The sequence below is a fragment of the Zea mays genome, chromosome 2 (assembly GCF_902167145.1).
Source record: "Zea mays cultivar B73 chromosome 2, Zm-B73-REFERENCE-NAM-5.0, whole genome shotgun sequence".
Lineage (NCBI taxonomy): Eukaryota > Viridiplantae > Streptophyta > Magnoliopsida > Poales > Poaceae > Zea > Zea mays.
The window spans coordinates 76,197,008-76,212,840 of record NC_050097.1 but is presented as its reverse complement, the minus strand read 5'-3'; the positions used below and the strand labels follow the sequence as shown (position 1 = coordinate 76,212,840).

The 15,833-nt window shown below is 41.3% G+C and overlaps 2 protein-coding genes across 2 annotated transcripts; one reads left to right on the top strand and one right to left on the bottom strand.

The window, feature by feature from the left end:
• Positions 1-881: 881 nt before the first annotated feature.
• LOC100384385 (uncharacterized) lies at positions 882-2,822 on the bottom strand. Its single transcript, NM_001176928.1, is given in 4 exon segments — positions 882-1,127; positions 1,207-1,969; positions 2,050-2,326; positions 2,438-2,822. Coding segments are annotated over 3 exon segments (1,194 nt in total). The 5' UTR covers positions 2,593-2,822; the 3' UTR covers positions 882-1,127; position 1,207.
• Positions 2,823-3,137: 315 nt separating this feature from the next.
• On the top strand, positions 3,138-5,970 carry LOC103646598 (uncharacterized). Its single transcript, XM_008671305.2, has 3 exons — positions 3,138-3,659; positions 5,014-5,094; positions 5,190-5,970. Exons 1-3 carry the CDS (start codon positions 3,545-3,547, stop codon positions 5,543-5,545), a joined length of 552 nt encoding a protein of 183 aa, XP_008669527.1. The 5' UTR covers positions 3,138-3,544; the 3' UTR covers positions 5,546-5,970.
• The last annotated feature ends 9,863 nt before the right edge of the window (positions 5,971-15,833 follow it).

Genomic DNA, 15,833 nt, shown 5'->3' with positions numbered 1-15,833 from the left:
ATGCCAAATCCAAAGATCATGTGAGGCCACAGCTTCAAGAATCAGAGTTGGTACTTTTTGATCACCTCGAGTGAATTGACCCTTCCATCCAACAGGACATCTTTCCCATTGCCAGTGCATACAGTCAATACTCCCCAACATGCCAGGAAATCCTCTACTCTCTCCAACTTTTAGCAAACGTTCAATGTCTTCCACTGTAGGCCGTCGCAAATAGCTTTCACTAAAAACAGCAATAATACCTTCTACAAATTTTTTCAAAGCTTCTAATGCAGTTGTGTCACCAATCTTCAAATATTCATCTAGGTGATCAGCTGCACTGCCATTAGCCAATTGGCGTATTGCTGCTGTACATTTCTGTAATGGTGTGAGGCCTTGACGACTAGTACAATCTATCCTTGTAGTGAAATAGTCAGACCACTTACCTAGCTCCTCAACAATGTGCAGAAAAAGTGGTCTCGACATACGATATCTTCTACGAAAAATAGATGTAGGATAGAGAGGATTCTCGGAGAAGTAATCATCATACAGTTTTTGTTGAATCTCTTCCCGTGGTCTTCTGATGTACTTCCTCGGACGAAGACGATGATCTGATGCTACTTCATGAATAGCTTCGACACTGGCTTTCAAAAAATCAGTGACCTCAGAAACAACATCATCCATTATGTTATCCTCAGCGAGAAAATCATCTAACAAAGAATTACTAGATGGGACATCTGACATCTTGTGCTATCTTGTGCTGGCGTGCAAATGGTGCAGGCCTGGTATGCACAGGCCATGTCCTATATATATACATAATAGAAATAATTCAATTCACAATAGACTATTCAGTTCACAGTAATAATTCAGTTCACACAGACATAATTCAGTTCACAGTAATAATTCAGTTCACAGTAATAATTCAGTTCACACAGACATAATTCAGTTCACAGTAGACCTTTCATTTCACAGAAATAATTCAGTTCGCACTTGACTTTTCATCTAAAAAAACATTTCAGTTCACACAGACATTTCAGTACACACAGACATTTCAGTTCACACAAACATTTCAGTTCACAAAAAAACAAGGCATACACGAAAACATTTCAGTTCACACTGCATTTTCCTTTCAGTTCGCAGCCAATGGGAGCCTGTAAAGATAATTACAAGGTGTGAAAAGCCAACAAATTTTCAAGTATAAAGGTGCTCATAAATAGAATAGCTTGATACCTTAGTCTTCAGCATTATCACCGAATAATTTCAGCTCCATCTTCTGCAATGTCCTCTCTCGGTTTATCTTTCCTTGATCAGATAATTGACTAGTGTCTTGCTGCAGTAGTGAGCTATATACTTCAAGCAATTTTGCCTCCTTCTGTTCCTGTGCAGCTTTGAGTTGTAACCTTGAGATTTCTAGTTGAGTTTCAGCCACTTTTTCACGCTCTTGCTTCCGGTCTTGTTGCACTTCAACAATTTTGTTTATGCTGTCCCCAAGGCGAGCAATACCATCCAAAACCTCTTCTGCCTTGCGCTTTCCATTCCTTTGAGCCTTGGCTGCATCTCTTCCTATAGGACGTTGTGAGGGAAGCAGATCTCTATCTTCAGTGATGTCAATGGTATGGCTCTGACCTTTTTCCTTATCCATCTGTGAGATTTGTGCACAAAATTTAGGTTCATTTCTGAGAGTTTTCCACCAATGAACCAGCGTGAACGGTTTGCCGTTATTACCATTTGCATACATCTTTTGTGCCTCATCCATTAACTGATCATCAGAGTACCCACTTGTATGCATTTTTGATACTGCGCTCCAACACCCATTGAAATTGTTGATCACTGTCTTCAACCTTGTCCAGTGTATCTTTAATTGATTGACGTCCCTTTGACGATCTGCTGGAGCATGCTTGTTAAAGTATTCTGCAATTTCCTTCCAAAAAGTTTCTCCTTTCTTGTCATTGCCATGTATTGGATCATTAGAACAGTTCAACCAAGCACTAGCCTATGAATATGAAACATCAAATTAGAAGTTCATTCCTGTATAATATTATATATATGAGAAGGTTTGAAAAGGTTTATTACCAGCCTCACTTCCTCGTCATGTGTCCAATACCTTTTCTTGACTGCCTTAGATTCCTCAGTGGTTGCATCACCATCACCATCAATCTGAATTGTTCCTTTAGCTAGTCTGGATGGTTTTTGAGTCCTTTTAGCATTTGGTGGCGGTGGCGGTGGCGGAGAAGTGTTGAAGTTCTGTGTGAGACCAACAAAGTGGAAATTCTCTCCAAGTGGCTGCGACGGCATTGGCATGTATGGTTGGTTAATGAGATTCACAAAACCATTTGGTGGATAAAAGTTCCTGTACCACAAAACAGAAGACCTAATTACTACATGCCTTCCAGAATCCAAAATTACTAAAGGTTGGAGGCATCAGACTAATAAAAAAAATACCAAAGTCCACAATACGTACCATGGGGGATTTGGAGACTGTACTTGTTGCGAATCAGGTGAAGAGGGCGAACGGAGTGACGTAGGTGCCGGCACATGCTGCTGACCATGGCCCTTAGCAGCAGCAACGGAGCGGCGCCGCCCTGCCCCTGAGGACCTCTGATTCGTTGGGTCCATCGCGAGCAGGTGCGGTCGCCGGGAGGTGCGGTCGCCGGCGGACAAGTCCCAGCGGGAGCAGGTGATGGCGCCCTGGATCGACGCTCCGTGTGGGAGCAGGTGAGCCGATGGGCGCAGGCGATGGAGCAGGTGACGGGCGCAGGTGACAGAGCAGTTGTGGGAGCAGGTGACGGAGCCGACGGGCGCGCGTGTGGGGTGGCAGATGACGGCGGACCAAGCCGACGGCGGACCAAGCAGGTGACGGCGGACCAAGCGAGAGCAGATGAAGGCAGGGATAGTATATTTGGGCCTCAAGCGCGCGTGTGGGGTGTGGGAGAAGAAGCCACAGTGGATCTCGGAATGAAACGATATGGGCCTCAATGGGGGTTTCACACGATTTCACATGTCTTGGAAACGGGTTGGCAGCGTTTCATGGAGATGAAACTAGTTCCTTCTCTTCCCTCATTAAATCATTGATATGTCATTAAAAATGCTGATGTGTCACAGTAATTAATGTCATGAAACTCTCCATGAAACCCTCATTGAGAATAGCCTGAGAGCGCGTGGGTGGGAGGGACAGATCACAGACGACGAGGAGGAGAATGCTCCGTCTCCGCACGCACCACGCGATGCTTCGAATTCGACAATTCCTTCCGTGGCCCTGCTCCTTCCCTTCCCTCCCTCCCTCCTTCCATTCCACCGCAGCTGGCCACCACCACACAAAAACGGCAAAAACACACACCGCGGGCAAGCACCGCCAATCTCTCCACACAAAAAATCCATCAACTACTCAACCCCCTCCTCCAGCCTCTGCTCGCCGCGCGCGGCGCTGTAGCATTCTGCCGTCCATCGTCGCCCCGGCTCCCCATCCCTGCTCCTGGCGTCAACATCCCAACCATCCCCGGAGCGCGCCAGGGGTGGCGGCGACACGAGGCTGCTTACGATCGTCGGCGACAGCGCCTCCTCCCACTCCATGCCGTCGGCGGTGGCGGAGCCTTTGCCGGATGGCAAGTACGAAACGGATCGTGCCGGGGCGGTAACCGTCGTCGGGGCAGGCGCAGATCACAGCATCGACGGAGCGGTTAATGGTACGCGCCTGCCGATCGTTTTTTCTCTCTAATTAAAAAATCGCGTCCGCTTTTGCCACCGTCTTCAATCGCTGGTTAATGGAGGGCTGGGTTATCTATTTACGCATCGTCCACAATGCCGCACATTTTTAGTATATTTTCGTGTATATTCCTTTCCCTCTGTTACGTTTATCTATCTATATATAACAAAATCTATTTACTTATCCTGTTCACAGAAACTCTTTAATCACTCTACTGGGTGGGGGTTGTCATGGATTGATGGGGCAAAAAAAAAAAAGCGATGAATCAAGTTAGGTGCCGTTCGGTTGTTTAGGATTGGTGAGTCGGAACGGTTCATAACCGGATTGGTTCTCTAATTTATATAAACTTTGATTAGCTGGAATGATTTCGGGTGTAATCCGACATAAACGAACAAACCCTTGGCTGTATGTTATCAAGCGCAAGACTACTCCACCTTGTTAGGTGGGCCGGCACATTTCGCGACAGCATAACACAAAGCTGTCGATTCTGTTTGGTAGGATTGTTCGTCCGGTGAGGTGTGTGAATGTGTGATGATGAACGGTCATATCACCCAGCAGAACAAGACAGGTAGCTCGTGCGTTAGGTCACCTGATTGTTTGACGAGCCTAAGGAGAAGGTTAATGCCGGTAAATTCGAAGGATCGGAGACGGATGTGCTTTGCAACTATCTGACCTTAATGCCGTCCTGTGGCCCGTTTCTTTGACTTCTATTCTATATATGGGGCGATGTTGTACTGCCTTCTCTGTTTGCAAACCTTGAGGGGGAAGAACTTATTAATTTCGTCCAGTAAATAAATGCGCCGTCGTATTCTGCAGTTGGGACTTGAATGTGAGGTGTCCTGAATACTATGACGAAATAGTATTAGTGGACAAATAAAAATCGATGTCCAAATGTACTTTTCTCTAGCTGTCAATGGACAAATCTTCTTCCCCTGACAAAAAAAAAACACATAGACCTTGTGATACCACGCTTCCTACAAACTGGAAAGTCAATCGTGTCTACATCCATTATTTCACAACAAAAGTTCAAGTGTCTCACCTTTTCTGATAATAAGTTAGTGCCAACTCTCTGTCCATGGGAATTTTCTTTTTTTTTCTTTTTAGTTCCAATGTCACCGCAACAGTTTCTTGTATTTATAACGCTTGACGCACTTGCTTTACCTTGTAAATGAAGTCGTAGCTGCAATTCATTGCTCTCTGTCTGTTACTATGTTTCAATTGCAACAGGACTTCCGCGCCTGCCTTTGATGCCTCAACGTAGGCGACAAATTTAAATTGCGCCTTCATTTCGTTCTGTTAACCTAGTAACATGCCTCTCTTGATGTGGCCACCAGGAAGCAAAGACGAGTCGTTCTTCGAAGCGAGGCCCTGGCTAGATTCCGACAGCGAAGACGATTTCTACAGCGTCAGAGGAGGTAAAAACCTGAACTATAGGTTCACACCATGTTCCGGAGCACTGCAAGTAAAAATTTTCTCATTATTTTGGCATGTTTCCTCGTATTGGCTGAAGATTTCACTCCGTCAAGAGGCAGCACACCCGTTCATCCGAGATTAACGCCCTCAAGTGGGCGGATGCTGGCAGACAGGTCGGGTCCTTCTCTGGTAAAAAAGAAGCAGAGACTCCTCGAGCTTCTTCAGGAGGAGCAGCATTATGACGACGAGGATGACAGCGTCACCGATGCTAGCAATGATCTGGAAAGTAGCGCAGTTCATGCCATAGAAGAAGAAGAAGAACACACGAGGACTCGTCGCAGAAGTGAGAAATCGAAGAAGTCATCGGGGTCAGGCTGCCTTCCAACCTTCATCTGGAAGCGTAGCTTCACAGCCTGCAGGAAGAAGAAAAAAGAAAAAGGAGCAGAAGGATAAAGCGACCAAGCATTACGGTGCCAAGTTATGATTTTGTAAAGAAGAGGAGAACAGATTTTAATAGGCTGCGGAGGTGCGTGTACATATACGTTTTGAGCGGTGTACTCTGCTAAAGAAAAAAGGTTAAAGGAAAGATGATGTAGGGTAAAAATATACAGGACTGGTTTGACAAAGGTGCATTGCAGACTTTCAGCTCTGGACATTGCAGAGAAAACATTTAGATTCCCCGAGAGGGAAGCTATAGGTGTCGTATAGTCTTAGAGCAACTCCAACAGTCCTGCTCTCTAAATTATAGATTTAATAAGTTGCTAAATAAATTTGGAAGTAAAAAATGTGTGTTCTCCAATAGTTCTCTAAATATAGGTTGTAGTTTTGTTTTGTATCTATCCACATCAAAAAATATAAGTCATAAATGTCATCAATTACCTTCATTATCTACATAATGCAGTCAATATTTTTGTTTAGGGAGTTACTGAATGGTTGTCAAATGCAGAGAGAAAATGAGGTTAATGTAGAGAAGAAATGAGGTTAGATGAGAAGTTTCTAAATTTAGGAAGTTCATTTATAGAGTGTTTGGTTTGAGGAATCAAACCATCCAAATTGAGGTGGTGTATCATGAGTTCATTCCTCAAATTTGGTGGAAGGACTCCATTCCTCATATTAGTACTAACTAACTAACTATAAGGAATGAGGTAGTGATGGATGAACTCATTCTATTCCGCAAACCAAACAAAAATAGTGAGGAGTGAGAATATGATAGACTAGCTCATTCCTCAAACCAAACACCCCATTAGAGAACTGTTGGAGATGAGTTTTTATATTAACTACCTAAATTATTGATTTAGGAAGTCTTTTAAAAAATTACTGAAGTTGCTTTTATGTTTAGCTGTTTGACAAAAAGAAATGAGTCCAATAGTTTTCTATGTTGTATACCTCATGTTCTAAGGGTGTTTAAATGCACTAAAACTAATAGTTAGTGACTAAAATTAGTTGAGACATCCAAACACCTTAGCTAATAGTTCAGCTATTAGCTATTTTTGGTAAATTAGTTAATAATTAGGTAGTTATTTGTTAGCTAGCTAATTCCACTAACAATTTTTAACCAACTAACTATTAGTTCTAATGCATTCAAACATTTCCTCACTTGAGCGTCTTCTAGAGAAGAGAAAACCTGTTCACTTCCTAAATATGAAGGAAGCAATATTTCCAAAAAATGAATCTGTACTACATTAAGAGCGGTGTGTAGACCGCCCCCGCCCCCGATAACCACGCAACTGCCCGACCTCCGTTTTCATCGCCGCCGCGCCGCGCCGCACGCCCACGCCTCCGCCTCGAGCAGCCCGCAACGCCCGCGCCGAATCCGCCTCCCTACGCCCGCAGGAACCGCCAGCACAGCCCGCCGCGCCCCGCACGCCCGCCGCGAAACGCCCGCGCGCCGTCCATACGCTCGCCGCGAAACCCCCGCCGCGAAATGCCCCCGCTCTTCATCGGTCGGCTGCTGAACCCTAACCCACTGGCCCACTGCATCCTCTACCCGTGCGAGGACGTCGAGCGGTCGCTGCGGTTCCCACAGGACCACCTGGTGTACCGTGAGCGGCACTGCCCGGCGTCGGAGCGGGAGCGGGAGCGGCTGCAGTGCCTGGTGCCCGCGCTGGTTGGCTACCAGACCCCATTCCCGTGGCCTGCCAGCCACGACGTCGCCTGTTTCGCCAACGTGCCACACAAGGAGCTCACCGTCGAGAAGGAGGTGCAAGAATTTGATCCATGTCGACGACGACAAGCTCAGGTTCCCCCGCGGCGGTACCATGTTCCCCAACGACGCCGACGCCTACATCGACGACATCGGGATGCTCGTCCCGCTCGACACCGGATGCGGGGTAAGCAATACACACGCGTCACCCTTAGGAATAGGGGGAGCTGAGGGTGTCTGTCATCGCGTGACCTGAACACACTTGCTGCACAATTCTGTCGGCCTGTGAGTTGCCATCCTTCTTCCTGCCTGTTGCTCCTCCAATACATTTTTTGTTTCTGCATCTGACCAATGTGTGCCATTCGGTTCTTCCGTGAACTAAATCTGCGATTAACTTATAACAACTGAATAAGCAATTAACTTATAATTATCTTGTGAGGTTAGCAGCGAGCAGTTGCTGAAGACCGGTGCATTTGGGTTGACCATAGAGGGATGTCCTTGGTAAATTTTGGATATAGTATAAAACATTTTAAGTTCATTTGACTTGTCAACCTAGAATAAATGCAGAAATCTCCCCATCCTCCCCAAGAAAAAAACTACGGTTGTTGCAACCTTACCTGAGGTTGTTTAGGAAATGGGTGCTCCAATATCTACTTATGTTGATGTACGCTTCTAGAGTCCTTGAATGTCTATGGATTTTTATTGCAAAAGTAAATCAGACAACTCTTCCTGCCAAAGAAGTTTGTCAGTACTCATTTGAGAAATAAGCCAATTAGGTTGATCTTTTTGCCCTTTTGGTGCCATTGTCATGGCAGAACTAACGACACATCCTCTAAGATATTGTGGATCCATATATGGCTACATCTACATGAAGTCCACTGTGTTCCATTTTGTTTTACTTTCAGTATTCTAATTTCCCGGATCAGAAAACTACTGATCTTCAATATTTTTAAATATTCATTTATAAAATACTAATTATTTAGTTGTTATAAAAGGTAACTTAAGCACAGTTGAGAAATGCTTGGGATTGCAAGAATAATAATATTGCCACAGAAAGTTCAAACTTGCTTGGTTACATCATAACCAAATGTACCACAGTAACAATTTTAACATGCTCACACTTGTGAATGGATCGAATGTATTGGCACAATTACTAAAGCTCATAGCCATTATTGAAGTAATGTGCTTGTCATACTTAGTCTCTATGGTTCAAGCAGATCCAGAACTGAATTCTTGAGTTAAAGGATATTGTGTTCAAAATTTGAAAATGGACTTATTAGTTGGTCACATCTGTAGGCTGCCAACATTTATAGGGATATCCATCACACATCCTATATTCTCAATTCCCATAAATGACCATCTGTCTCTAGCTATGACAAGTTCAGTCCTAATTTACATGGCAGAAAAATCCATCAATAATCTCTATACCCTTGGTTAGCTATATGGACACATCAATAATCAAGTTTTACAAAGATCACCTACTTAGCCTTCACATATCTGATTTGTTCCAAAATAAAGTACTCATCATTGCTGTTTATTCTAGGATTTGGCGCATATAAATCCTGCGTAACATAATACTGGCATCTATTATTATTTATTGTGAAGGTTTATTTCATTCGGTTGCTTGGTTTTCAACCTTATTTTCTTCAAGGATGTGATGTAAAGCTATATATGTTTCACTCTATAGATTTTTTTCTCATGGATCTACTATTTGACCTTCTACAATAACTTATCGTTGGTTGTTTCCCTATCTGTCATTGTTAGTTCAATCTCTTGAACTATCCATTTGGCATTAACAACTCATTGCAGATAAAGAAGTTGGATGATACTGAATTCAGGAGCGCCTTTGGGCTAGCCTATATAAGAGTAAGCATTGTAGCCTATAACTGGTTTGTTCCTTGGAATCACTTGTGTAGTTTGTTGTTAACTTTGCACCTTATTCTTTACAGGTGAAGGAATATAACGGCAAACGTGGTCGCTCCTACTCACGTAGCCGAAGCCCAAGTCGTAGCTACAACAAAAGTAGGAGTCCGAGGTATGCTGTTGTTAATGTTATGTCAGGTAGCCTTGTTGATAACTAAAAATTAATACTGAATATGCTTTGCAGCAAATCACCCAGGACTCGCCGTTCATCATCTAGATCCCGGTCAAGATCTGTTTCTTCTCGTACAAGGTCCGCATCAAAAGGACGTTCTCCATCAAGGTAACATACATTTTCAAATTCTGAGCTTTGAATCCTTATATATCTCAAGTTCTTTTCTACTGTTTTCTCCAAATCACAATATATATATGCATTAGTAGAATATCTGGACAAATTATGAATATGCCTACTTCTATATCATAATTTCTTGTTGCCTACCCTATGGGCTTAATGTGCCAGCAGAAGGTGTGACACCCCTTGCTCACTCTTTCTAGCTCCAATCTGATCTGCCTTCTTGAACCTGATGTGCCTGTGCTGTCAAGCAATTGGTTGGGCCTGTCTTATTCCATTTTTTAAAGATCCATCATAATCAATTCATCAATTTCTCTTTAGTTTCATTAGTAAGCAACTGGCACATTAGGTTGTGATCCTTATCTCATAAGTTGAGTATAGCAGCGAGAGGCGTGAAATTGACCTATGGATGGTCTCACACAATTTTTAGAAACTGAGCACTCAAAGCCTAGCCATCTGTATTTGGATCTAATGATTGAGTCACAAGTGCAAGATACCTGTGTTATGCCTACAAACTAGGAGGTAAACGTAAAGCACCGGTGCTTCCATTTTCTGTTGTTGCAGTAATACAGTTCACATGTGCGATCATTTCCATTGTTTTTTAATAGTATTCGGCCCAGCAATGAGTAGGAAATGGTGTGCTTCGTTGCAGCTTATTTTTTATTGTACAATTTTGATGGCTCTATGCTAATTATTGTTGTTTGTGATATTCTTTTCCATAATGAACTTGTAGGATTGTAAACCACGTGATGTACTTAAACTATGGAAATGTCAAATTGAGCAACCAAAACTTAATCAGGCTGACCCTTCCATTATCATTTTTGACAAATCAGATAAAGAGAAGAATAGGATTATTGCAGTTTCTTTCTTATTTGCTCTTAGTTGCTAAATTAGATAAGGATGAGACAATTGCTGCTGCACTGTAGTACAATAACAGTTCAAATTGGCGTTCATACCTACATCAGTTATTTGACCATGGGACAATTGCTTCTTCCATTTTTCATTACTTACACAACTAAACCAATCTGCATCAGTTATTTGACCATGGGACAATTGCTTCTTCCATTTTTCATTACTTACACAACTAAACCAGTCTACTTCTGTTGAAATTTATTCAGTTCAACAATGTGTGGTCAATTTTTTTCAGGTATTTGGACACCTTTCATTAATTACAACATCTACTTACACTACAAGTATATTTTGTATACCTCTGTGGCACTGGTATTGCTTCTTCCATTTTTCATTAATTACATAGCTAAATCAGTCTACATTGGTAATCGAATGCATTAGATACTCTGCAATACAAATGTCAAACTCGCAGTAGCAACAGATCCATACACCCTCCTTCCATTTTCATGACTAGATGACTGGGTTTAAACTAATAGGTTGGAAACATTGCTTCTTGCAGTATACAGACCTTCTGAATCACTCGTCAGCCATACATTTGAAGACTCGACTGTAACACATAACCCTTGAGCTGGGTTGCCAGTTGCTTCGTTTGTGTTTCAGTCCAGTACTCAAAGAGCTGTCAAGTTCAAGCAATTACTAATTACAAAACTAAGCTCTCAATCAACATGCTTGATTACGCTCTCAAACAGTTTAGGACATTGTTTGAAGCCAAAAGCCTTCTTTGCATTATGAGTACAGAAAGTGTGAGGCCGAGCTTCCAATTATACAAGCTACTGATTGAACACACCTGTCAATTTACTACTAAAAATGAGGTATACATATAAACATGGCTATTTGATATTTCACATCTCGCTGGTAGATGGTTCCATGTCTCACGTGGTGATTCTGTTTCACTTCATTCTCATATAACTGAAGTTTTTAATGCCACTTATTCCCAAGCACTTACCCGGTTCATAGTTATCTTTGCAGAATTAATGCTTTGAAGGTGACCAGTCGTAGACACAACAATTCCACGCATCCCATCTAAGGTGAGGCATCAATTTTTTATTTTTCTGTGGAATTCAGTACCTAGCCTGAGCGCTGACTACTTGTTGTCGCCAGTATACTTTGGTCATTTTTTGTATTGCAAGTCACATGACATGTTTGATGCACTTTGGTCCTCGAACATTCACCAGAAAAAACTCAGCATGGTTAACCCATATACGACTATTAGTGTATTACGTTTTTGGATTTGTTAATTGTTGCATATCATGTAAAATATGATCGCACCTGGAAGCCTTCCACCCGAATCCTACCTTATAGTTCTGTGTTTGTTGTACACATGTATGGAATACTTTTTTATTATGTTCTCTACTCAGAAGTAGCTTTTATTGGAAACAAGCCATTATGTTCTGTAATCTATTCGGAATCCAAAACAAATAATAGAAGTATAGAACTATGCATCAAATTATCAGTTATTATGAAATACAATGATCATCAACTTTCTTTCAAAACACATCTGTTCTTTCTTATTTTTCTTTTTTGCATTTAGATTACCCCTTGTTCTGTGGTCTGTAGATACTACATGAGCATGAGCAGGGCTTTATAGGCTGATGGACACACACACCGCACACAGGCAAGACCCCATACAAAGAGGGCCAGTCCATCGGCGTCATCGCCAACGACGTTGACAAGAATGGCAAGCCACACAAGATCAGGCTCTACTCCATCGCCAGCAGCGCTAACGACGACTTTGGCAACTCCAGACAGTCAGTAGCCAATCTCCTCTGCTTTCTTTTCTCTCTCTCTCTCTCTCTCTCTCTCTCTCTCTCTCTCAAGTCTGAACCAACCATTCGCCATCACAGAGCCGCTGCCTGCCCTCGTGCGGTGGAAAGACTCAGAGCTGTTGCTGGGGTACCATGTTTTCATTAGAGGAAAGGGTTCCATCAAAGATCCACAGAAGGTAAAAGAAGTTTCTCTTCTTTTTTTGAACTAAAAGTTCATGTTATTTTTCACATCCATCAAATCAAAGTCATGTTGCTTATTTAACTCCCAGGCAAATATGTTTTTTTGGATCCTTTGAATCCCAATTTGTTTTCTTGAACTGGTAATGTTGTGATCGAAGTTTCTCTAAACAGTATATTTCTTAGAAATGTTCATGGTTTCTTAGAAATATAATTGATTACTTTTACAATATTTTGCAATTTACTTTTAGCATGGCTTACCTATCATACTCTTGCCACCAGCATCCCATAGCGCACTAACATAAATACAAATGCTACAATCTGCAACTTTGTAGCTTTGATAACCTCAAGATTGATTGGGTCTATTTTTCCAAGTTATGCAACTTATTTAGAAAATAGAATTAAGGGATACAACTATTGGCTACAATTTAATGTCGTCCACAACCTTATACAACCTTTGTAAAATTTCAGTTAGCTTATATGTTCTAGATTCTTGGGTACAGTCTCAATGAAGCACATCAGCTGCTGCAGGTAATTCATTACAGTTTATATAACCTTTGTGAAATGTTCAACAATTCTGTTTGTTGGAAGATAAGATAATATGTCGATTATCTGTATACCAATAATTTAATGCTCCAACGAATTCTCTTGTTTAGTATCATTTATTTATGGAAAAACGATGTGTATGTAGTACTATCTGCTCCCGGTTTGCACAACTTGTGCCTCAATCTGCTTTAGATAGATGTATGCCAAAATCAAGTTTACAAGTATGGTTGCCCCTCACCCACAACCTGTTACATATTTTTATTAGATATAATCCCGGCATCCCGCGCAAAAGTCTCTAACCAGTTGCTATTTATCCTATCAGAGAATTCCTTGACACATGATAAGGATAAAGGAGCTTGGTTTCTGGAGAAATAGTTGACTGTGAATGTTTATGTTAGGAACCATCTCAAGGTTCATCAATATCCATGATTGCACTATCGGACGTATGTAGTCAGCTGTTAACCATACACGATATGGCATGACTATTTATATTATTATGTTTGAATAGCCACTTAGGAAATGGAGGTTGGTCTGACTTGTGAAAGTTTATAAACCTGATGACTGCAGTGTTCCTCACAACATATTATGAAGAACTAAATATAGGAGGTAAAAGAGTTTATACTGGTCATATGGCTCTATATCTTACACCTTTGGGATGTCTGTTTCCTCAATGAAGGACGGTACGAATACAAATACATTAGTGGATGGCATGTGGCTATGCAACAAGCATGAGAGGCTAACGAGACCGAATACTGCTATTGTGAATGAAGCATTGGTTACATGTCACAGCTGAGGACATCTTGGGCATGTGACGTCATGGAAAAATGAGCACGGAGACAAGTTACTTTTTGTTAGCAATAAGATGTTATTTTTTTCCTTTGTAATGTTATAACAGTTAATAAATGTTATAACAGTATATTAACTACAGTGAACGTTTTTTGGGATCTGATTGGTTGAACTTTTTTGGGATTTGATTGGTTGAACTGTTAGAATTGAAGTATCATCTCTCCATAAGTGTATATGTCCTTTATTTGCTTGAATTGATTCAGTCTACAGTCTGTCTTTTGCCTAAAATTATGGCTCTGGGCTGTCCTGTTCCATCCAAAAGCAGTACAATATCTTCCCTATATGTAAACATATTGTGTATTAACATTTTATTAAATGATAATCTATGTGCCGTTGCAACGCACGGGCAACTAACTAGTATTGTATTATGTATCATATTTTAATTTAGCGACATACGAAGATTTTTTTTTCTAAACGTCAGATAAGAAAACGTTGTAGATTACGAAATCCAATAACACTTGTATAAATGTTTATATAAAGGATAAAATTTAGAAAATGTTGAGATAGAGAAGATATAGCTGATATAATCTTTTAGATAATATTGTAAAATTCAAAAATATTTTTTTAGAGAATAAAATCTAGAGTACGTTGATGGATCAGCAGCCGCCCAAGTACTCGGCTGTTTGTGGTCCACCCAATTATTTGCCCCGTCGATCATGTGTATTCAGGAATGGAAACATCATGACATAAGCCTCTTCAAAGCAAAGACTTTCGTCCCCCATCATTTAACCAACACTCAGCTTGCTACCGGCCATTGCTTGGAATAGCTCCTTGTGGAGCCTGCATAGCTCTCACCAAGAACAACTCTCGCTCAATTAAAAATCTAATAAATGAATCTCAAAATAGTTGAATTTAAAAGAAATACTTGAGACTATAAACAACTTCAAATAAAAATCATGTCAGCAACAAACATGTAGTTCCGATCATCCACTACAACTTTGGTATTAAGTATGTGAACATTATAGAAATTCTAAATTTTTAATTCTAAGATCTATATTTAGAGGGTGTTTGTGATTGCTCTAGGTTCAATTCTTTTGGGGGTTTTCTCCTCCGCCGAAGGTCTTCAAGGCAAGAACATCTTCGGCAAGACAATACAAAGAAAGGTGTGACATGAAGTGAAAAGCCGAAGAAGATGCGAACAAAAGCCGAAGCTACAACCGAAAGAGCTTCGGCTTGATATTGTGATAAAGGCGAAAGACGATACCGACTTAAAGAAGAAAAATACTATATGGTCCTTAATAGTTTGCATTGTGATTATAATTAGTTAACAGGGACATAAATGTAATTTTGTTCGGGCTACGTCCCGTGCCTATAAATAGATGAACAGTACTGTTGGGTCTATGCTTCGTCGCCGAAGGTCTTATAGAAAGAAGTGGTCCTCGGCTGAAGCTGTTTGTATAAGATAGCCGAAGGTTCCTCTTCGCGAAGCTTCGGTATTACAAACCGACTTGAAGATAGAATGACATTTTAGTCCATAAAGGTCTGAGTCAATGTTGTAAGCTTTTATAAGGGGCATACTTGTAATTCCTCACAGGTTGCGTCCTGTGCCTATAAATAGTGAACAGTATTCCGTTACTGTTCACGCATTCTAGTAATTGCAATCGCATCTTTCGGAATCCAACCTTTTGCCAAGGCATAGGTATTATTGTATTCAATAACTCATTATATTAAGTAAATACAATGCAATTCGTCTATGATTTATTTATCCCTTTTATACCTTTTATTTTATGTTATCTTATAATTTCTACTGAAATTTTATTACGAAGATTTAAGCTTCGTAATTATGCTCTTATCAGCCTTCGTCCAAGGCTCATTATCCTCAAGGCAATAATGTTTCATGGACGAAGGACGTTGACATTTAACACTTTATGTTGCCTTGTTCTTAATTCATAGCATTTGAGAACAAGTCCCCAACATTGGCGCCCACCTCCGGTGAACTCACTTCCACTTTTTGAGCTAATGACTTCGTTCAACGACCAAGCTGGAGCTACTTCGGACCCGAAGCTGGTGCTCCCGATCACAGGTGGTTCGTCCTCAGAGCCAGCTAACAAGAAACAAAAGAAGGAAGCACAGAGAAGGGTACAGCATGTTGGGGTGCAAGGACCCTTCATCAAGTCAAGATGGTCTCACATTCCTATTACC

Bases quoted from the DNA above. Each gene is read 5' to 3' on its own strand.
- LOC103646598 (XM_008671305.2), top strand. From the start codon at position 3,545: ATGCCGTCGGCGGTGGCGGAGCCTTTGCCGGATGGCAAGTACGAAACG. The intron at 3,660-5,013 runs GTACGCGCCTGC...TGTGGCCACCAG, and splicing joins CATCGACGGAGCGGTTAATG to GAAGCAAAGACGAGTCGTTC. The intron at 5,095-5,189 runs GTAAAAACCTGA...TATTGGCTGAAG, and splicing joins TTTCTACAGCGTCAGAGGAG to ATTTCACTCCGTCAAGAGGC.